The sequence below is a fragment of the Tiliqua scincoides genome, chromosome 6 (genome assembly GCF_035046505.1).
Source record: "Tiliqua scincoides isolate rTilSci1 chromosome 6, rTilSci1.hap2, whole genome shotgun sequence".
Classification (NCBI taxonomy): domain Eukaryota; kingdom Metazoa; phylum Chordata; class Lepidosauria; order Squamata; family Scincidae; genus Tiliqua; species Tiliqua scincoides.
Window position 1 is genome coordinate 60,188,451 of NC_089826.1, and position 21,100 is coordinate 60,209,550.

A 21,100-nucleotide genomic window follows, 5' to 3' on the forward strand; every position below is an offset into this window, starting at 1 on the left:
ATCCAAACTAACTGGACTATAACCAAAGCAGTTTTGCAAAGGGAATATTGTACTGTATGCTGTCCACCCCTTTGTTTTAACCTGCTTATTTCAGACGAAGTCAGTATACTTAATTCAAACTTGCCTCAGGTTTAACTCGTCTTACTTCTATGAAGTTTTAAAATTTACATATGATCACTATAATGTATCTTCATGCATTTGTTTTTAATATGCACATATTTTATGCATACATTTTAAGAAAGACTAAGAAGAATGAACAATGAACATGTTTACTGCTTACCAGTTATAGTACAGAGGTACACACAAAGGGCTGGAATGAGTTGGGCTGCTGGACACAGCATGTGTTAACTATATTTGCTGCCACACAGTGGGTGAATGATGTCAATTGTCTACAAACAAGAAATCTCACTCAAAAGTAACATACTATAGAAGGAACGATGGGGAAGCAATGGATAGAGGTGTTTGAAAATGGTGTTATTTACCTTACTCAGAAGTAAGCCCATCGTGTTTAGTAAGACTTAGGCTGTTAGGTAAGACTTAGGTCTTACTCACCAGAAACAAACACCTCTAGCAATAGAGAATTCTGGAATAGGTGGCCCTTAGATATATTTAATTAGAGGCTGAAAGGGAATCCAGCTGAACAACAAACTAACTTAATAATACCTCAATAGATCTCAGTTTTATTTACCATACTTGAATAAATTACTCACAAAAAGGGATTGCAGTGCTGAATACAGATTAAAATTCAATTAAATGTTTTACTTACAAACTTTAAGAGTGACATACAAAATCCATGTGTCCAATAACCAATCAAGAAAAGCATCAACATGAAGATATTTAAACCTACCACTCATATTGTGGTTTTTATCAAGAACTAGCCAACTGAGGATTCAAAAGTGCTTACAGTTAAAAAGTGCACCCAGAAAATTACTGTTACTTTTTTACTTAATTAAGAAACATTTAAGAACAATTCAATCAGCATAATTGGGCAAAGACATTACACTGGCAGAGCGATCCAAAGATCACATTACAAAATCAATAAAAGAGCTCCATTCCACAGAGACCATTCTTTCCCACAATATTGTTTGAATGTTTACTGCTTAAAACACTGAAGAGCATTATCAAAGCTTAACATTTAATTCACAAAAGCAAAGCTTTCTTTAATTCAGACAGGTTTATCCATGGGTAAAACGCAATGTACTACTTACATTACATATAATTATATATATAACACATTTTGAAGAATTAAGCATGGAGAGCTGATCAAAAATCAAAATTCCTTCTTGGAATAGACAACTGGAGAAGCAAAAACAGAGCCTAGGCTCATCAGAAAGAGTGAATGCTGTCTCCATAAGGTATCTAATCACCAACGTTTCAAAGCTCACCATTAGGGAATGAGGTTAATAGAATAGCATATGTTCTCTCCATCATATGTATAAGCCAGATAAATAAAATATTAAATATCAGTGGCGTAATTTATACCAAAAGACTTTGCATAAATAGAATGTTAAATTAAAAATATCAGCTACACAGTAAGAAATCAAGATTTAGGGATTAAACATATACAGATTTTATTGAACATTGAAAATAAAAAGCAGATTATTTACACCACTGATCCAAAAATGCAGCAACTGAGATCTCCACTTTTCAAATCTGAAATTCATTTGAAATTCGAAGAAAAATACAAATTACAGTGTTTAGTTGATATTTCTCTTGCACAAATATCTTGTTAAGAGGAGAGAGTAATAGGAAAGACATTATCCAATGGAGATAGAGATTTCACCTGCTCAAAAAAAAATCAGTTTTGTATCCATTTGTAGTTAATACCACTTTGCAGTGTCCTTTAATCAACAACATTGAATATTACAATACTCTTGCACAGAATTACAGCAATATGCAAAAACACTGGAATTAGAAATCTGGTGGTGAAGTGCAAATAACTTAGAGCCAGGCAGTAGGAATTTTACTGGGGTTCAATCGCTGCAGGGCTCCAGTGGATGAGTCAAAAACGGGTCTCTCACTTCTTCGACTCACCGTACTGGAAGCACTGTGACTGGATGCTCGTGAAGCGCCTCCTGTCAAGAGGTACACACAGAAGAGAGAACATTATGAGCAAGGCAAGGAAACTCTGCGTTTAAAAAACAACCAATCAATATACACAAGATCAATATACACAAGAAATTCTGCATGTTATAGTAACAAATATTAGGCTGGATTCCAAGATCTGCAAAGTGGAGCTTCTTCCTGAAGAACCTCCTCCTTTCTTGCTGCTGTCTCCTGAGCTTTCAACCCTACTATGGGGAGAGGGTTGGGAAACCCTTGGGAATAGCATGGAGACAGCAGCTGGATGGGAAATTGAGGGCCACCAACTTGTGCAAACAGCATTCAAGATCCAGCCTTAAAACTTGTGCATCTTTATTAGAATGAGTGATATTACCTATACCTGCACACCCCAAGAAATCCAAAATTTGATTCATACCACAAGTGCTAAAAAAACTGAATGGAAACATTTGTACTCTCTCTGTTGAAAGCAGTAACATGAAGTATACCTCAACATTATGAAAGGTACTTCAATTTTAGCTAAAAAGCTAAACCGTGGTACACACATTTTCTAAGTTATTCTGCTTACTAGAAAAAAAATTGAATTTTGTAAAATTAGTCACCCTTTCATATACTTGAATCAGGCTGGGACTGGACAATGATCTTCTAGAATCATGTGCCTATGTACTTACAGAATCCAAGCAGTATTTACTACTACATAAAACACAAACTCAAGACAATAAACATCACATTAGAGCTACTTACTAGAAGGACTGTGGTGGCTTAAAGCAGACTTTCCTCGCCTTGGAGTTGGAGCAGAACTTAAGTAGCTCATCTGACGCTGATAGTCCATCAGCTGTTCTGAGCGTCTCATACCAACCGTTGGTTTAACTGCTTCAAGTCTCTTCAAAAAAGCCTTGATTTAAATAAAATAACCAGTTTTGTTTAACCAAAATCCTCAAACCAAGACAATAATTACAATTAAATATGACTTTTCTGCTCTGATACAATTTACTGGTATATTTAAAGTATATTTATTTACCTTCGTGAAATCTCTAGAATCACTTAAAGTTGAACAGTGAACAATTACTGGTCACTGATTTACAAAAATACTGGTACATTTGATACGCGAAACTAATTTAACCTATAAAAGACCTACAAACAACTTTTAAAGCAACAATGTAAAAATAACTAAAGTAAAAAAGATTTCGGGAAAAATTATGGAACTTTATTTTTATGTATGACTGTAGCAGCAAGATTGTTTTATGCACAATACAGGCATCGGAAAAATACAAATATACCTTTGATAGAAGAATGGTGGATAAAGATTTTGAATTTAGCCAAAATGGGCAAGCTTACTACATTAGTTAAAGAGAAGTCAGTATGTACTTTTATGGACAATTGGAAACCGCTTACTGACTTTTTGCATACAAAGGATAAAAATGATGTAATGATCTGTGGTTTTGAAAAATAAGAAAATAGTAATTGGATTTAAATACTGGGAGGGGATAACAAAAAATAGTTGATAAGATGAGAAGAATAATTTTAAGCTAATGGCTGTCTGGGTTATACTCTATTTTGTTTCATATATTATTAATAATACAATATGGAAAGTTAAGACATGCCTCTTTATACTTGTTTTATATGTGTTTTTAACTTATCTGTGCTTTTATTCCTTTCTCTTTTTTCTTCTCTCTGTTCTTTTAGTTACTTTTTTCTTCTTTTTGATGTCTTAGTTTGTTTATTTCAAGAATAAACAAAAAAGAAAAATAACTAAAGTAGAAGCTACTGCTGTTTAGTGTCCCAAGAATTATGTTATTGATTCAACATTTAGTTGCATCAGAAGTCCTAAAATGTGACACAGCCCAAAGGGATTAAATTCAATTATCTGAAGTAATGTAGTGAAACTTGCATCATGAAGCTCTGACAGTCACTTTTTTCCTGTTTTATTTCAAAGAGTAGCACTTGGGTTAGGGAATCACCCGCTGAACTCCAGACTACATATCAATCTTGGACAGCTAACCACTATGCTTTGACAGCTGTTCAGGTTTATTTATACAGTGCCTTCTCTAGTTTCATGCATGTTAGAAACCACATTCCTACTTTTCACTGCAGTGATGGAACCTATAGGTTAGTCACCTTTGCAAAAGAAACTTTCCATTTTCCAAATTGTACCCATGTTTCACTAACAAAAAGTTCAAATTGCTTGGATCTCAAGAGCTGTTTGGACATACTCATTAGAATATCTCATTCCTTCATTCTCAATGGCAGATCAGACTCTTCAAAGTTTGAAAAGCAGTTTGCAATATGGCATGAGCATCTGGTACACTGGTAGAATAGAATTCACTGTCGGCTGAGATTAGGACTGCCTCTTTTGCTAAAGATTTGAAGGGGAGTTAAGAACCACAGACGAAAACAATTTTAATTGTTATGCTGCTGCTCTTTTTTATTTATTTTATTTGGACTGTTTAGTTTATTGTTGCTTTTACTAGTTTTATATCAGTGTAATATTTTTGTTGGGTTAAGAAAGGTGGGATAGAAATATTTTAGGATAAATTAATACAACAAATGTTGAGTTACATCAAATTAGATTACTACAACATACTCTACATGAGGCTTCATTGAAAAAACTTTTAGAAACTCCAGCCGGTGCAAATTACAGAGTTGGTTCTTTGGAGCATATTGCTCTATTTGCACACCAACTTCAATGGCTGCTAGTCCACTTCCAGATGCAACTCAGAGTTCTAAAGTTCTCAGAGTTACCTTTACACTTCTAAACGATTTGAAACCAGAATGCTTAAAGAATCATATTCTCCTGTAAGAGCCTCCCTGTACTCAAGATGGCAAATGTCTTGCGCAGGAAATCTGCTTAGCTTCCTTTCTACAGGCATTGTGCCATAGGCTGAAGGATTTTAGCCTTACCATTAACCACCTTGACTGTTCTGTGGTCAGAGTGGAAAGGCAGGATAAAATTAGGCATGCATACTTCAGACAAGTCTAATTAAACTCAATACTTTTGAGTAGACATGCCTACCGGTACAGTGAAATCCTATTTATGTCTACTTAAAAGTAAGCCCTATTGAACACTACTTTAGGTTGCAATTCTGTTCAAATTTTCCTGGGAGTAAGCCCCATTGAACACAGTGGGACTTCTTTCCAAGGAGACAAGCATAGGATTGTGCTATTAGTCATTTATTAAGATTAGCAGTGGCTTATCTGATACAAAAGCTAGTTATTTAAGAAAGCCTTTCAGTTTACCAGATTTTCTCTATCAATCCTTTGCTGTTCTTTTTGCCTGTTGATGGTACTGTGGTACATCTTCGGGGCTGGGCCAGAAGGTTTCTTCAGTGAGGCACTTTTGCTTCTGGGCTTTACTGAGTATTTTGTCAATTCTTTCAAGAGCCTTTGGTTTTCTCGATCAATCTGGCGCACTTCATCATTTGTGAAAGAATAGTTTTTTCTTGTCCCCGAAGATGGATGATCCAAGACTATTGCTTGTTGTTCCTTTTTTTCCAATTGTAGGAAGGCTTTGAACACAAGTAGACATTTATAAGTTTTCATATATAATCATTCTGTATATATTGCTGCTCAAAATACAGAAAAATTAGATGTGTAGGTAAGTTATTTAGTTAGCTAAAAGTGTATTCAACTTTTTTGATTATTTGAAGTACCTCCTGTAGGGGGCATTGGCCCATAGCTCTCAATTGATAACACATGCATACCTAATAAAAGCTTAGATAATTTGAAACATCTGTAATCAGGACTCATCAGAAGACTTCTCAGGCAACTGTGCTTAAAAATACAGGTTGAGTACACCTTATCTGGAATTCCAAAGTACAGAATTTCCAAAATATGGAACCTTTTGGAGCACCAACATTTTTAAAAACTTTTTTGCCAAAAGAAATAAAATCACAAACTGTGTTTCATGCCTAAAATTACTAAAAATATTGTATAAAGTTACCGACAGGATATGTGTATAAGGGGTATATGAAACATATGAATTTTGTGTTATTCAAAATTATATTATATGCACCCACATGTGTGTGCACTGACACACACACACACACACACACACACACACACACACACTTACTTATATCCAGTGCTTTTTTTGTAAAAAAAAAAAAAAATGGTGCAGGAACTCACAACTTGTTAATCTTTTATTTATTTACTTATTTTTAAACTGAACTTTGAGGAGTTTTGCAGCCTCAACTGGCCCCCCTTTTTGCAACTGGCAACCAACCTTTATATTTTGCAGCCATGGAACACCTCCCCTCCTAAAAAAAAAAAATTCTTCCTCATAGGGATTTGAACCCCTAGGCTCTGGCTCCACAGACCAGCACTTTAACAATTGAGCCATAGGAACTCTTAGACTCAAAGTGTTTCGAACTAATACTTGAGGCGCTGATGGCCACCAGCTGGGCTCAAGACCTTATATATTAGTTCTGAGCACTTTGACTACAGCCTTTCCTATAGCCCAATGGAGAGAGTGCTGGGCTCTGGAGCATGTGGTCAGAGGTTCGAATCCCTCCCTAGCCTGCAGTTTAAAAAAAAAGGTGGAGCCGGGGGTGCCAAAAAAAAAAAAAAAGTGGAGCATGAGGTCAGAGGTTCGAATCCCTCCCTCAGTGAAAGGGAAAAAAAAGGTGCCGGAACTCTGTTCCGGTGCGTTCTATTACAAAGAAAGCCCTGCTTATATCTATCTGATATCCAGAACACTTCTGGTTTATATATACAGGGTGACCCAAAAGTAGGTGGACAGTAAATGATAACATTTATTCCACCTACTTTTGGGTCACCCTGTATATTCAGGAAAGAGGGAGCAAACTGACAAACAGAAAGAACTACATAGCGATATAAGCCTTTAATCAGAATGAAACTTAAAAACATAAGATGACAAGGATGGAATGGGAAGCTGGTATACTGCTCTTCAAGACTGGAAAAGGTGGGAAAACAGCATCACAAGAGGCACACAGCGGAGAAATCTAAGCAAGCTGGTGCGCCAAAATAAGGATCTGCGCATTCTAGGTGAACAGCAATCTTACAACACAAATAATGACTGCTTTTTAAGTATAACAAAATGTAGATATCAAAATGATAGAAAAAGTACGTTCTAGAAACTATTTGGTTTCAGCCAAAATATGAAAACAAAGGTTTTCAAAATAATTATCTCTTACCACTTAATATCCAGTTTTACACCAGTGTGAAATTAAACCCTATTAACATGAGATAGGCTAGTTTTTTCCAAGTAATACAAGGTTACATCCAATGGTTTCCTTCTCCCAAAAGAAAGAGCTTAGGGAGGGTCTCTTCCAGAGGCAAATTTTTTCTGTCTGAGGAAGGAAATCTTTGGCAACCATCATCAACATTGCAAGGGGAATGCTAGAATACATAACACTAGCTGATCAGTGATGGCAGTTAGTGATTGATCAACTTCAGTCTAAATACACAAGATATACAGCACAATGCAAGACTTTCTGTGACCAAGTATACTCATAACATGTTAATAAAAATTAGAAGCTGCACACATTTGTTTCAATAAAAACCACTAGTGCATGTTAAAAAAAACTCAGCAATACAGACCTGAAAACCAAATTAATTTGGCAGAATCTATAACATTACTACAATAGACAAGAGAAAAGAAAAATACAGAGAAACATTGCTGAAACTACAGTTACCATGGACAGCAAGAAACTGCAACCTAAGGGATCTCATTCTCCTTTCTATCCCCAAACAAAAAAAATTATATTTATTCTTACGAGAACAGCAAGGGCAGTGGTTGTAGAACATGAAAATAATTGAAGTCATCTTATTAGCCCTCCCAGTGCTCTGTAAGCCAAAATGCAGCAGAATAGTCAAATATAATACTCTGAAGATATTGAAGACACAGTATTGCTTAGCTCCAGAAGCGTCACTAGGGTTTGTGTCACCCAGTGCAAGAACTAATTTGTGCCACCCCCATGATGGACCTCTTCCCATACCAGATCATACAGAATAAATTAATTTCATATGCACAGCCTAAATGCAGTGGCATCACTAGGGTTGGTGTAACCTCCATTAACTTTAGTTATTTAAACATATAACAGTACAGGTCACCCAACAAATCAGTAACCAACAAAAAACTGTGGCCAACTTAATGACACTCACACAACTGAATGAGTTCTAGTATTAGCTTTGATACATGGAAATGAGATCTGACTAATACGAACATCTTCTTGATTACATGCTGTGTCATAACACCACCACAATGGTTCTCAGAACATTCAGTCTCATTGGTTAGTTTTGAAAATTCACTTTTTGTTACATAAGGCAAGTTTTGTTTTCATTTTCTGGTTATTTGGCTGTAATGTTTGATAGAATACAGATATTTCATCGCAGTTTGTTTCACTGCATTCTGCATTAAAATGTGCATTTATTTATATATTTTTAAAATGATAGTATTATTTGAAAATACCTAGATTTTCACAATTTTGGTACTAGTGGTGTCACTCCCCCAAGTGCATCACCCAATGCAGTCTCCGTCCCCTCCCTAGTGATGCCACTGATTAGCTCTTACAGTTTTGGCAAACTGAAAGTGGAACTAGTCTGTTTGACAAATGCACTGCTTGCTGTTAAAAATGCACTGAAGTTTTGGGCCAATGATCAATTCCTCTCAGGTGCTATGCAAGTCCCACTGAAATTAATGGAACACGAATTAGTGCAACTAACTTGTCTCATTAATTTCAATGATACCGAGTCATTACCATCCTTTCTAAGATACAACCCTTAATCTTTTAATGCTCTTTTATACCAAATACCTTCATTATTTTGAAAAGATTCAGCATGGTATGCTGAACCAAAGAAAAACCTGTTGACTCAAGTTTTTGTATTCAGGTACCCAAGAAGAGTTCAGAATCAGAGTTAGATGCATCTCATATGCCCTGTATCAGAGCTCTTCAACAAGTGGCTCAGGACCCAGAAGTAGGTCACAATTTGACCTCAAGTGGGTTACAGCAGCGCTCCCACCACCACTTGATTGAAGTTGAGGCCTATAAAGTGCAAGAAGCTGCCAAAACGAAGATGAGTCAAATCCTTCCTGGCTTTGGAAGGTTTGCTTTTGCCAGGCACTCCCCCCCACTCTTCAGTGTCTTCCTTTAGTCTCCCACCCACCCGCCTGTTTTCCCCTGCTGTTGGCACTCCCCATGCTCAGTGCCTTGCCATATTTCCTTTTTCTTTTTCCCTTTCAAAGTTAAATGCATGCTGTTCCCATGCCACCGTCTGCTCCTCCTCTCCTTCCAAGTGGCCTAGGAAGGAAGAAGGGGCAGAATTATGCAGTAACAGCATATATCAGGCACCACTGAGTGAGAAGAGAAACTGTGGTTACTCATTCACTCACCCTCTTGTCTGGTAGGTTCCTGAAGGTGAGTCAGTGTTGCAGGTTGGAGTTTGAGATGGGTCTCACATCTTGACAAGTTGAAAACCCACTGAACTAGAAAACTGCTATACAATGAACTGTTTTGGCAATCCTGTTAAGTTTCAAATGCTGTTTCTGCAGGGCAGCCTGCTGTTTGAAGAAAAACAAGTTCAAAGAACTCTTGGGCATGGCCCACCTGTCTATGATGCAAATGAAGACATGTGCATCAGGAAGTGGATTGTGAGAAGCAATGTACAGACACTCCCTGCCTCCCTCCAGTCTGCCACCAAAGGATCTAGTCCCTTTACCTTCCTCCTTCTTCCACACGAGCCCTTTAAACAAAGCAGAAAATGCAGTGCACTAAGGGTGGAAGTGCTCCCAGTGTACTTCACATTTCCTGCTTTGGGGGTTTTGTGGAGGTTGCAGAGATGGCAGTGCGGAGTGAAGAACTATTGATCTGTCTCAGCTAGCCCAGTAACTTCACCTGACCCTGCTTTATGCATGCAATCGCTGTTGTGTAGTTTTTTGGCCAATAATAATGTTTACTTTTATGATAATGAAACTACTATAAAATGCTACATAAGGAGTCACTTACACATCTCAACCCTTCATTGCTTGAAGTCTCCACATAGAGAACAGAGTGTTTTAGATTTCTGCAATGGATAAACCACCCCAGTCTTGCTTTACCATACAGTCCCTATGGAGTACAGTTAGAAATTGTTTAGTACAGATACAAAAAAAGTCACCCAAGGGGGAAAAAAAGACACATAACATCCCTAAAGCCCCAAATCAAAGTGAATGTGCCTAAACAGAACATGCCTTAAGACTGTGCATGACTGCATAGGCAGTTACATCTTTGAGCATTATCTATAAGCAAAACCTGAGTAATTGTTATTCAAGATGGGCCTAAAGTGGGCAGCAAACCTCAACTCCAGCACTGACCAATTAAGGCTGCAATCCTATATACACTCACCTGAAAGCAAGCCCTTTGTTTCTGACTAAACATGCCCAGGTATTCTATTAAAAACATGTGTTATAACAGTATCTAGAAACTATTCTCAGGAATAAGATGCACATGTACTAGGTGCTGAACAAAATAAAGGTAGGTGGTTTCTGACAACAGAAAGCATGGTTTTTAAATTATAGGCATTTGGCACATTTTAGCTTATCAGAGAATCCTCTTTCCTGTGCTTTCCCTTAAAATTCAACATCTTTTAATTTTTTTCTTTACAACAATTTCACTCACCTATTTTCCTTCAGTCAACACATTCCTAAAAACTGGACTGCTGCATCTCACTAATCAATATCAATTCTAACTGTAAGGAGAAACCTCTTTACAGCTGTTCAACACTTTAAAGACTACAGGTGCTGGAAAGGTTATAGTCTGCATGTCATAATGCAGAATCTGCTTACATGACATCAGCAATGCATCATAATAGATTGCCTCAGGACATCACATATCAACTAAAGGGCAATTAAATATAAGATGGCAATCACTGGTGCTACAGGCCTCAACTCCAACCAGAAATATTTCCATAACTTCTGAAAGCAGGATAGCGTTCTTTTTAAAGGATAATCTTTTAATATATTTTCCAGAACTAAATCATGTGTGTATACACACATCCTTGAGATTAGTCTGAGCTGTTAACCTGGTACATATTTACTAGGGTTGCTAGATTCAGTACAGAACATGGTTTTGTTCATCACTGCACAGAAGGAGAAAGTCAACTACCAACATTCTCCCAATACCACAGAAGTGTGGTACAAAATGTTGCACTTGGTAAAACACTCGCTTACATAAAAGGCACACTGGTCTGCAGTGAGTTTATGAATTCGTAAAGGTACTTGCCAAGTTACAATTTTCATCCACAAGATTAGATCTACAATTAGACATGCCAGAATTCTCCCATCACAACTGCATTTAATTCATGAGGTGGCAGAGGTATGCTACTTTTCTCCACTCTGTTGCAAGACTAGGTTGTGCTTGCACTCCCTTGAATAAATTCTAATATGTAGTGTCCTCAAAGGGGACTTTCACCTGCTTATTACTGCACGTATGAGAAGACTATGCATCCACGTGTGCATTCAACTGAATCAATGCAAGGTGTCAGGAACTGGTAGTATGCTAGCAAAGCGATCTTTAAGGGGTGTATTAATAATGCCCAACAACAGTTACTGCTAATAAATCCAGAGTGCTATTCTAATTCATTGTGCCTCAATTTATGTGTGGATATAAATTAATGACTTCATCCAAATGGCACTTTAACATATATCAACTGGCGGCTGAAACAAACTGTACAAATATAGACTTGGGTGGCAACTAAAGACAATTCCACATCATGCATATATAAAATTACTATATATATCATACATATATACAAGTATAAAAAATACTGTCAACACACAATATGGCAAAGATTAAAACATATGTGTACACCTTAGAAAGAAGCATCATGCCTCTCATGGAATGATAATGCTTAAAAGAGTTTCTCTTGCACAAAATCAAATTACTAACTATAATAAACTCGGGGTTTCATCTTCCACTTATTTTTTTATACTTCCTACATATTTCATTATAAACGTGCAAGCATGAAGAAAAAAATTGGGAAAACTATATTTTTCCACTGGAAAAATAGAGAAACATTTCAGAAATCTTATGCAATGCATGCATGTGTGCATAGATATACATTTAGGTGGATAAATGAAGTGGCTTTTTTTTTTTTAAAGTTGTCTAATATTGTTTTAGCTGCCCCTTACTCCCTCAACTTGCTTCCTAATAACTATGTAAAATACACTACAGGCAACTGCAATTATAGGCAATCACATAAGGCAATTACAATTCCTAGATATCATAGACATCTACAACTCTAAATACTTTTTCCTGCTTCAGGTTCCCCAACATTCTCAGGCACGCAAAAGGTCAGTGAACATAAGGGCCCTGTTGGATCAGACCAAAAGACCACCTAGTCCAGGTGTCAAACATAAGGCCCGGGGGCCAGACGTGGCCCACAGAAGTTTTTTATCTGGCCCTCAGGCTCTCAGCTGCTGAGCAGTGCTGAGGTGTTACTGCTGAAAGGGCAGGCAGCCCATATGAAAATCGGGCTCTTCCATTATCTTGAAATATGATCAAGATTTGTAAATCTTCTCTTCTGTCATTTGCAGCTAATGAGTTTGTAAGTGAGAAAAAGTGCTTATTTTTGGTTATGATCTGTTTAATGACATTTCTTCCTGCCTAATGATGTCTCTTCTGGCCCTCAGCAAGCATCATGGATGCTATTTGGCCCTCTGTAGGAAACAAGTTTGACACTCTTGAACTAGTCCATCATCTCCTTTCCCACAACAGCTAACCGGATCTCTCTAAGAAACTTAGAAATAGGAATTTAAGCAAATAACCCTCTCCCACTTAGTTTCTGCCACTAAGGTGCACACTGGAACGCCTAGTCATTGTGACTCTGCTTTCTACAAGAACAGGAGAGGAGAAAGAAGAAACCTGTCATTTCCCACTAGGTCCTCCTCATGCATAATTTCCATAAATCTCTACCATTACTCCTACATATTGCGCAATCTTGTGCATGTCTACTTAGAAGAAAGTTCCTTATTTTCAATGAGACTCATTTCCAGGTAAGTATGTTTAGGAATGGTCTTAGGGTCCAATCTTACCCACTTTTCCAGTGCCGGTGCTGCTGTGCTAATGCATAGCTTCCTGTGTTGAAGAGGCAATCACAGAGGCCTCATCAAGGTATGGGAACATTTGTTCCCTTACCTCAGGGCTGCATTGCAGCTGCACTGGTGCTGGAAAGTTGGATAGGATTGGGCCCTTAGTTGCCTTTTTCCTAAACTACAAAGCCTCAAATATGGTAGCCTTTCCTCATAGTGTGGTGAACTGAGCCTAAGCCAGCAAAATACTTACAAGAGAATCTTTATTAGATAGAAAGAATAGCAGCAGGAAAATTTTCCAAAGGAAGACAATAATGTCAACTTAAGGCTAAAGTTTAACCTCTCAGAAGGAACAGATGAATAACAAGTGAACAGTAACATGGTAGTTTATAATTTACATTATAAATACAATTAGGGCCCAATCCTATCCAACTTACCAGTCATAATGCAGATGTGCGAACAAGGTGTGTGTGGCATCCTGCAGTGGGGGAGGCAGCCTCAAGGTAAGGGAATGTTTTCTTTATCTCAGGATTGCATTGCGGCTGAATCAGTGCTGTAAAGTTGGACAGGATTGGGCCCCAAGTCCTCTGCTTACAGAGGGGTTAGGTTCAAGAAGTCCATTTGTAACTTGAAATCAATATAGGTGCTATTGCCCCTGCACATAAGCACCAGCAAAGGGCATACTGTGCCTCTGTCACTGTGACAACGCATCTGCTTGCAATTCCAATGACCGTAAGTTGGAGAGCATGTGTCAATTCTGTACAGGGTTGGTTCATCCATGAGGCCAACTGAAGTGATCAACTCAGGCAGCAGATTGGTGTGGGAAGCCCACTTCTGTACACCTACCTGCATCTACTGCCCCTCCTTCCATTGGAAAAGGAAGAGGGGGACAGAGAACAAGGGGAGATGTGGAGGGGAGGACAGTGCTGAGCATGGGAAAATGGGTAGAGCAGAGGCTGGCATATCATCAGGTAAGCGAGGGCAGCATTTGGTATACTAACTCAGGCAATCCTGGGCTAGCCTTGCCTCTCGGTGGAGTTCAGGTTAAATTACTGATAAGTTATTGTGACTCCTGTGTCTTTTGATGCAAGTCCATTTCTCATTATGAGAAAGCTTCTAGAGTTATTTTTTCAGTCACTTTCATGAGTCATTCTGAAACATATTTGTGTTAACAGCATTAAAAAAAAGAATCCTAGTTCCTGAATACCAGTGTACAGATGCCAAGCCTACAAAAGGGTGAATATATATTCCAATAAGAAAGGAAATATTATAACTTCACATTTCCAGGCATCCACTGATCCTGGATGTTTTCAGCCCTGCTGGTTACCCAAACATCTTAACTGGAGTAACCTAAACTCGTATGTGCTATCATTTTGTCAGTCAAACCACGATGAGTTTAACCTTTAATAGGCAACATCATTTGGTAATGCAACTGTACATCATATCCTTTCATGTACTGATTGTACACCAGTATGCTTTCATCTTCCCTTAAACATACCTGAAATATATAATTTTCAGTTACAGCAATAAAAAAATGCCATGTTAGTGTCACATTTCATTTTCTCAAAAAAGCTCCTGGATACTTCCTACAGAGAAATGCCATAGCTCAAACTTCTGGGTGATTGAGAATATTTTTGCATGCCAGATTCACATGCATAACATTTTAATACATTCCCAGCACAATCCTAGAAGCTGCTGCATCAGTGTTAGTTGTAAAAGTGCCGGAAAGTGCTAGCATTAAAGAAGCAGCAGCAGCAGCAGCACCAACACTAGCCATTGTAAAAGTACCAGAAAGTGCTTTTGATTATTTGTATGTAAGCAGCACTGGAGGAAAGGCCTTTGCCATCCTGCCAACACTGTATTCTGACCAGTGGCTGCTGGCGGAGGTGAGTGCCATATCAAGCGGCGCAGGAGACAATGAAACGAGGGTGGGTAGGGAAACTGGGGGGTGGGGCATAGGACAGACTGAGAGGGGGTAGGATCAATGAAGGAGGCCTCCACCATATCCTATTGTCCCTGCTGGGCCTAGGAGTCCTACATGGGGCTTCTCAAACTTCCGCCAAATAAATAGCTGGCACAAATCTGAGTAGCCCCATTGAGCAGGATGGGGCTCAAGAGAAATATCCCCTTACCACAAATAGATCTCCAGCCTTCTCCTTACCTGTGCTAGATGTATTGCAGGCTATGTGTCCCTGCTGTGCCAGCACAGGTTAAAATTGGGCTGTCAGGCTACTCCTAAACATTTGTTTTGCCATATGTTCTTCAAGAAAGCATCACATAACCTTAGAGAGCTTTTTCATATTCAGGTATGCTCCCATATTTGTGGGGGTTTCTGTTCCAGAAACCTTCAGATACCTGAACCCATGAATAAGGGGACGCCCCCTCGCCTCCAGAGGATCTTCTGAGCCCTGCAGAGACTTCGGGCATCTGCCATAATTATACATCTGGTGTTGAGTCATCACTGATCAAAGCCTTTTAACATCTCAATAAGTTATTCAGCAAGGCAACACAGCTAGGAGAGACAAGGCTAGCATAGTTTTCAGATGGTGGTAGCTAACTTATCTCTTGAAAATGACTAAGAATTCATTCTTACAGAAATTTAGTTACACATCTGTCATTTGTTCTGTACAGACATAGCTAACTACATTTTGTTGTGATGTCTGAACCAAGCCATATTGATGAGTCATGTGGCTGGGCTGTAGTCCCCACTGGGTAAAGAAGAAAAATTGGAGACATGTGGGTGATTTTTCTTCTGTATGGCATAGAAGAGGTCTGGCTCAGTTGGTAGAGCTGCCGCCTTGTATGCCTGAAGATCTGAGGCTGCCAGTTCAAAACAACCAGAAGTACCCGAGAACTGATGACACGCTGATATACTGATGAGTTGACCCTAGGTGGCAGAGAGGAGCTGCTGTCAAGTGGAGCGTGGGAGGTGAAGGGCCAGAGAGAGGCCAGACCGGGAAGGAATCCAGCTGGAATGAGGAGTTCTATGAAAGACTAGAACTGTATTCAATTGTAAAAATCCCTACAGGGGTTTAGAACAGCCTGCCTATGTAAACCGCCTTGGATTAAAGTCTGAGGAGAAATCTGACAACCAAGAAAGGCGGTATATAAATACTTGTATAAATAAATAGAAGAGCCCTGTGGTTTTCAAACTCTGTAGGAGTTTGAAACCCACAGTAAGTTCTTGCAAGGGGGGGAAGGGAGGCAGCGGGGGTGGGGGGAAGGCAGTGACGCAATCCCCAGGATCGTGCTGCTACATGGGGCTTCTTGGACTTGTGCCAGTGATTTAGCTGGCAGGGATCCAAGCCCAATTGGGCAGGCTGGGGCTCAACACAGCTTAAGGGAACAAATGTTCCCTTACCCCAAGGAGACCTCCAGACAGCTCAATCCCAGCACTGGATACAAGGTGGGCTGTGCAGCCCTGCAGCACCAGCGCTAGGTAGGATTGGGCTGCCTGTCACAATTAACTTGTCTAATTGATTTCAGTAGTGCTTAGTCATTTTCTTAGGCTACAACCCAATAAGTTTACCATAAATGCTTTCATAATTATTACCAAGCCAATAGGTCTTTAAGAAACCTTGAAAATAATTTGTATCCAGCAGAAAACAAACAACAAATTATATTAGAATTCTATTCATCACACTTTGAGAAAAAATATGCACCCACACTTTCCAAATAAATATAAAATAAAAAGTCACCTTTCAAAAGATGATTCAAATCCACAGCATCGTGCAAGACCTTTTGATGGCATCTGTGATCGGAGTCAGGATCTAATAAGAAAGAGCAATTCAATAATGCATTTTAATTGAAACTCTCTGAAATCCCATGTATTTCCAATGTGTAAAAGTTCATGAAGCTTACCATATAACTCCTGGCTCACATTTTCTTGTCTTTTTACCTTTAGCTTCTTATCATTAGATGCTGCAAGTTCAAAAGATTGGATGGGACTGATATCTGGTGTTGACAAAGGAGTTACATCAGTCACTGTATCCTCAGACTCCTCTGTGCAGTCACCTAGCTTTGGTTTGACTTCCACTGACTTTATTCCTGGATTAGATTTTTGTCTTGGAGAAAGAAGACCTAATTTGCATATGCTTTTCTCTTTTGAAAAAGAACATGAGGAGTCTGACACACTACCATCAGTATCTGTGTCTGAACAATCTGCATCAGAACTACAGGATGGGGAAGAAGAGGAAGAGGAGGAACTGGTTGAAATTTTATTATTAACCTTTGCACTATTAGATGGTTTAGACAATTTAAGTTTAACCCTCTGACTCCTGCTATCATCACTACTGTTTTCTTCATCTGTATCATAATTCTCTTCATGTTCCTTAACTATTTTGGGAATCCGAGCTCGAGTCTTTTTTTCATACAGACTTTCACTTTGTGCTGGGATTCTACAAGATGTTCCTGCATTCTGAGAATTTTGGGAAACTGATAAAATATTCTCAGGTTGATCAACATCTTCTGGCAAGCATTCCTGTGGCAAGTCTGTCCCTTCTCTTTCTTGTTTAGTACAGTCACTCTCCACCACTTTGATTTCTAATTTCAAGTCAGAATTATCTACACTTGTATCTTCCAATTGTATGTGCTCATTACTGTCCTTCCCATTGGTTCTTTCTGTTGTTGTCCCATCTTTCTTCACCTCTACCTCAAAATCACTATCGAAGAAGGAGTGATCCACTTCACAATCTGACACATCTTCATACCGGTCCATGACCAAAACAAGTTTCCCTGAGTGTTGATCCTGTAAATAGAATACAGACATTCATTACACCAATAAATGAGTTATGGTGAATCCCCTCTACACCTTTATTACATCAAATCTTACAGATGTACTTAAGTTTTGCACTCTAGAATAATGAGAGATACTCAGGTTTGTTAATTGACAACAAAAGAAACTTATTTCAATATTGCGACATGAGTTTTGAAGGCATCAGAGAAAACTTTCTTACCCAAGAAAGCTCATGTCCAAAATAATTGGGACCCTTTTAGATGCCATAGGTCTCTTTTTCAACAGATGTCCAATTTGCGCATTACAGTCCCAATGTGGGAGGCCACCTAAAATGCTTCTACACAGCAATGACTTCAACATGAAAGCAGTAATGCTTGCAAGTCACTTATGACATTGATAATCCTAATGTCCAAGTCAACCTATCACAAACGATAGTTGCTGTGAAATTACAAAGGTACTGCAAGTATACACGCCAGGTCAAGTGTAAAGGATTATTTCACAAAAAAATGTGAAATGTGCCTATTTTTAAAAAGGGAAAGAGGGGGGACCCGGGAAACTATAGGCCGGTCAGCCTAACATCCATACCGGGTAAGATGGTGGAATGCCTCATCAAAGATAGGATCTCAAAACACATAGACGAACAGGCCTTGCTGAGGGAGAGTCAGCATGGCTTCTGTAAGGGTAAGTCTTGCCTCACAAACCTTATAGAATTCTTTGAAAAGGTCAACAGGCATGTGGATGCGGGAGAACCCGTGGACATTATATATCTGGACTTTCAGAAGGCGTTTGACACGGTCCCTCACCAAAGGCTACTGAAAAAACTCCACAGTCAGGGAATTAGAGGACAGGTCCTCTCGTGGATTGAGAACTGGTTGGAGGCCAGGAAGCAGAGAGTGGGTGTCAATGGGCAATTTTCACAATGGAGAGAGGTGAAAAGCGGTGTGCCCCAAGGATCTGTCCTGGGACCGGTGCTTTTCAACCTCTTCATAAATGACCTGGAGACAGGGTTGAGCAGTGAAGTGGCTAAGTTTGCAGACGACACCAAACTTTTCCGAGTGGTAAAGACCAGAAGTGATTGTGAGGAGCTCCAGAAGGATCTCTCCAGACTGGCAGAATGGGCAGCAAAATGGCAGATGCGCTTCAATGTCAGTAAGTGTAAAGTCATGCACATTGGGGCAAAAAATCAAAACTTTAGATATAGGCTGATGGGTTCTGAGCTGTCTGTGACAGATCAGGAGAGAGATCTTGGGGTGGTGGTGGACAGGTCGATGAAAGTGTTGACCCAATGTGCGGTGGCAGTGAAGAAGGCCAATTCTATGCTTGGGATCATTAGGAAGGGTATTGAGAACAAAACGGTTAGTATTATAATGCCGTTGTACAAATCTATGGTAAGGCCACACCTGGAGTATTGTGTCCAGTTCTGGTCGCCGCATCTCAAAAAAGACATAGTGGAAATGGAAAAGGTGCAAAAGAGAGCGACTAAGATGATTACGGGGCTGGGGCACCTTCCTTATGAGGAAAGGCTACGGCGTTTGGGACTCTTCAGCCTAGAAAAGAGACGCTTGAGGGGGGACATGATTGAGACATACAAAATTATGCAGGGGATGGACAGAGTGGATAGGGAGATGCTCTTTACACTCTCACATAATACCAGAACCAGGGGACATCCACTAAAATTGAGTGTTGGGCGGGTTAGGACAGACAAAAGAAAATATTTCTTTACTCAGCGCGTGGTCGGTCTGTGGAACTCCTTGCCACAGGATGTGGTGCTGGCGTCTAGCCTAGACGCCTTTAAAAGGGGATTGGACGAGTTTCTGGAGGAAAAATCCATTATGGGGTACAAGCCATGATGTGTATGCGCAACCTCCTGATTTTAGGAATGGGTTAAGTCAGAATGCCAGATGTAGGAGAGAGCACCAGGATGAGGTCTCTTGTTATCTGGTGTGCTCCCTGGGGCATTTGGTGGGCCGCTGTGAGATACAGGAAGCTGGACTAGATGGGCCTATGGCCTGATCCAGTGGGGCTGTTCTTATGTTCTTACGTAAAAGCATTGTTGCACATGCTGGAACAATGCATATGATTTTATAACTACAATAATCCAGAAAAATACTGAAATCTATCAAGATGCCTTACAAATTTGGCCACAAAAAATTACTAACCACAAATATGTTATCTATGTTAGTTAAGTAAACTTAGAAACCCCACCAAAGCAAATTTTTATATAATTGCCCTGCTCTATCACTTAGAGTCCTAGACACAACTTACAGCCCAATCCTAACGCGACTGCCTGTCCTGCGATGCAGCAGCGCTAAACTGCCATTGCTGTACTTGGTGTGAGCAAAGAGGCAGCTGGAGGTCACCTCTAGGTAAGGGAACATTTGTTCCCTTACTTTATGTTGAGCCCCAGCAGCTGCTATGGGTTTACTCAGATCCATGCCAGCTAAATAGCTGGTGCAAAATTGAGTAGCCCTGTGTATGGCTTTCAGGTTCAGGAGGGGAAGAAGAGGATCTGGCAGCAGTCACTGCCACTGTCCCCATGGCCCTCCCGAGTCTGGCCCACCCACCTCCCGTTCCTGTGCCACACTCCTCCCACCCAATTTTCCCCTCTCCCTGGCTTCCCCCACCCCGGAATGCCTACATACCACTTGGCAGTCACTGCCAATGGCTCCCAGGGGCCCCTCTGACTGGCACAGAGACCCAGCACCTGCCCTGGCCTCCATCCTGGCACCTCTCTCTTCCTGGCCACCACAAAGTGCTTTACAGAACTTTCACAACAACCAGCACGTGCATAACCAGCGTTGTGAAACAGTAGTATTGAGCCCCTAGTTGTTCACCACTGACAAATAGGCAAATGTCTCACTATAAATCTTGAAATAATTAATCATCAATATTAAATGTTACATTTCTTTTAATCAGATGAATTATGGTTATTTTGTAACATGACTATGAATTTTTGCACAATTCATTTTAGCAACATGTTAAGGCTGGAATTCTATGAACACCAATGTGGCAGTTAGCTCCACTGAATCAAATGGTACTCTCTTCCAGTTATATATATGTAGGGTTGAGCCACTAATCTTCTAACACAGGGGTGTCAGAGAGATGATGTGGCCCTCCTGCCAAAAAGTTTGGACACCCCTGTTCTAACATGACATTTCCTTCCAGTAAATTTTCTGTCCTATTTGTTCTACCAAATGAGATTTTAGTATTATCAGAAACAGTGAATCAACATGTTTCATATAGTATCATAATTGATTTTGTGTTCATAGTGAAAAGAC

General features: G+C 39.5%; 1 protein-coding gene across 2 annotated transcripts in view; it reads right to left on the bottom strand.

Annotated features, from left to right (window-relative positions):
- Positions 1-276: 276 nt before the first annotated feature.
- Positions 277-21,100, bottom strand: part of CFAP97 (cilia and flagella associated protein 97) — a 28,396-nt gene continuing 7,572 nt past the window's right edge. For both annotated transcript variants that reach the window (XM_066632365.1, XM_066632364.1), the window contains exons 2-6: positions 16,949-17,834; positions 16,786-16,857; positions 5,299-5,567; positions 2,806-2,956; positions 277-2,075 (exon numbers count right to left, since the gene is read on the bottom strand). In XM_066632365.1, the coding sequence (XP_066488462.1) occupies positions 1,942-2,075; positions 2,806-2,956; positions 5,299-5,567; positions 16,786-16,857; positions 16,949-17,804 (1,482 nt within the window). In that variant the 5' untranslated portion in view covers positions 17,805-17,834 and the 3' untranslated portion in view covers positions 277-1,941. The remainder of the gene's footprint in view (positions 2,076-2,805; positions 2,957-5,298; positions 5,568-16,785; positions 16,858-16,948; positions 17,835-21,100) is intronic.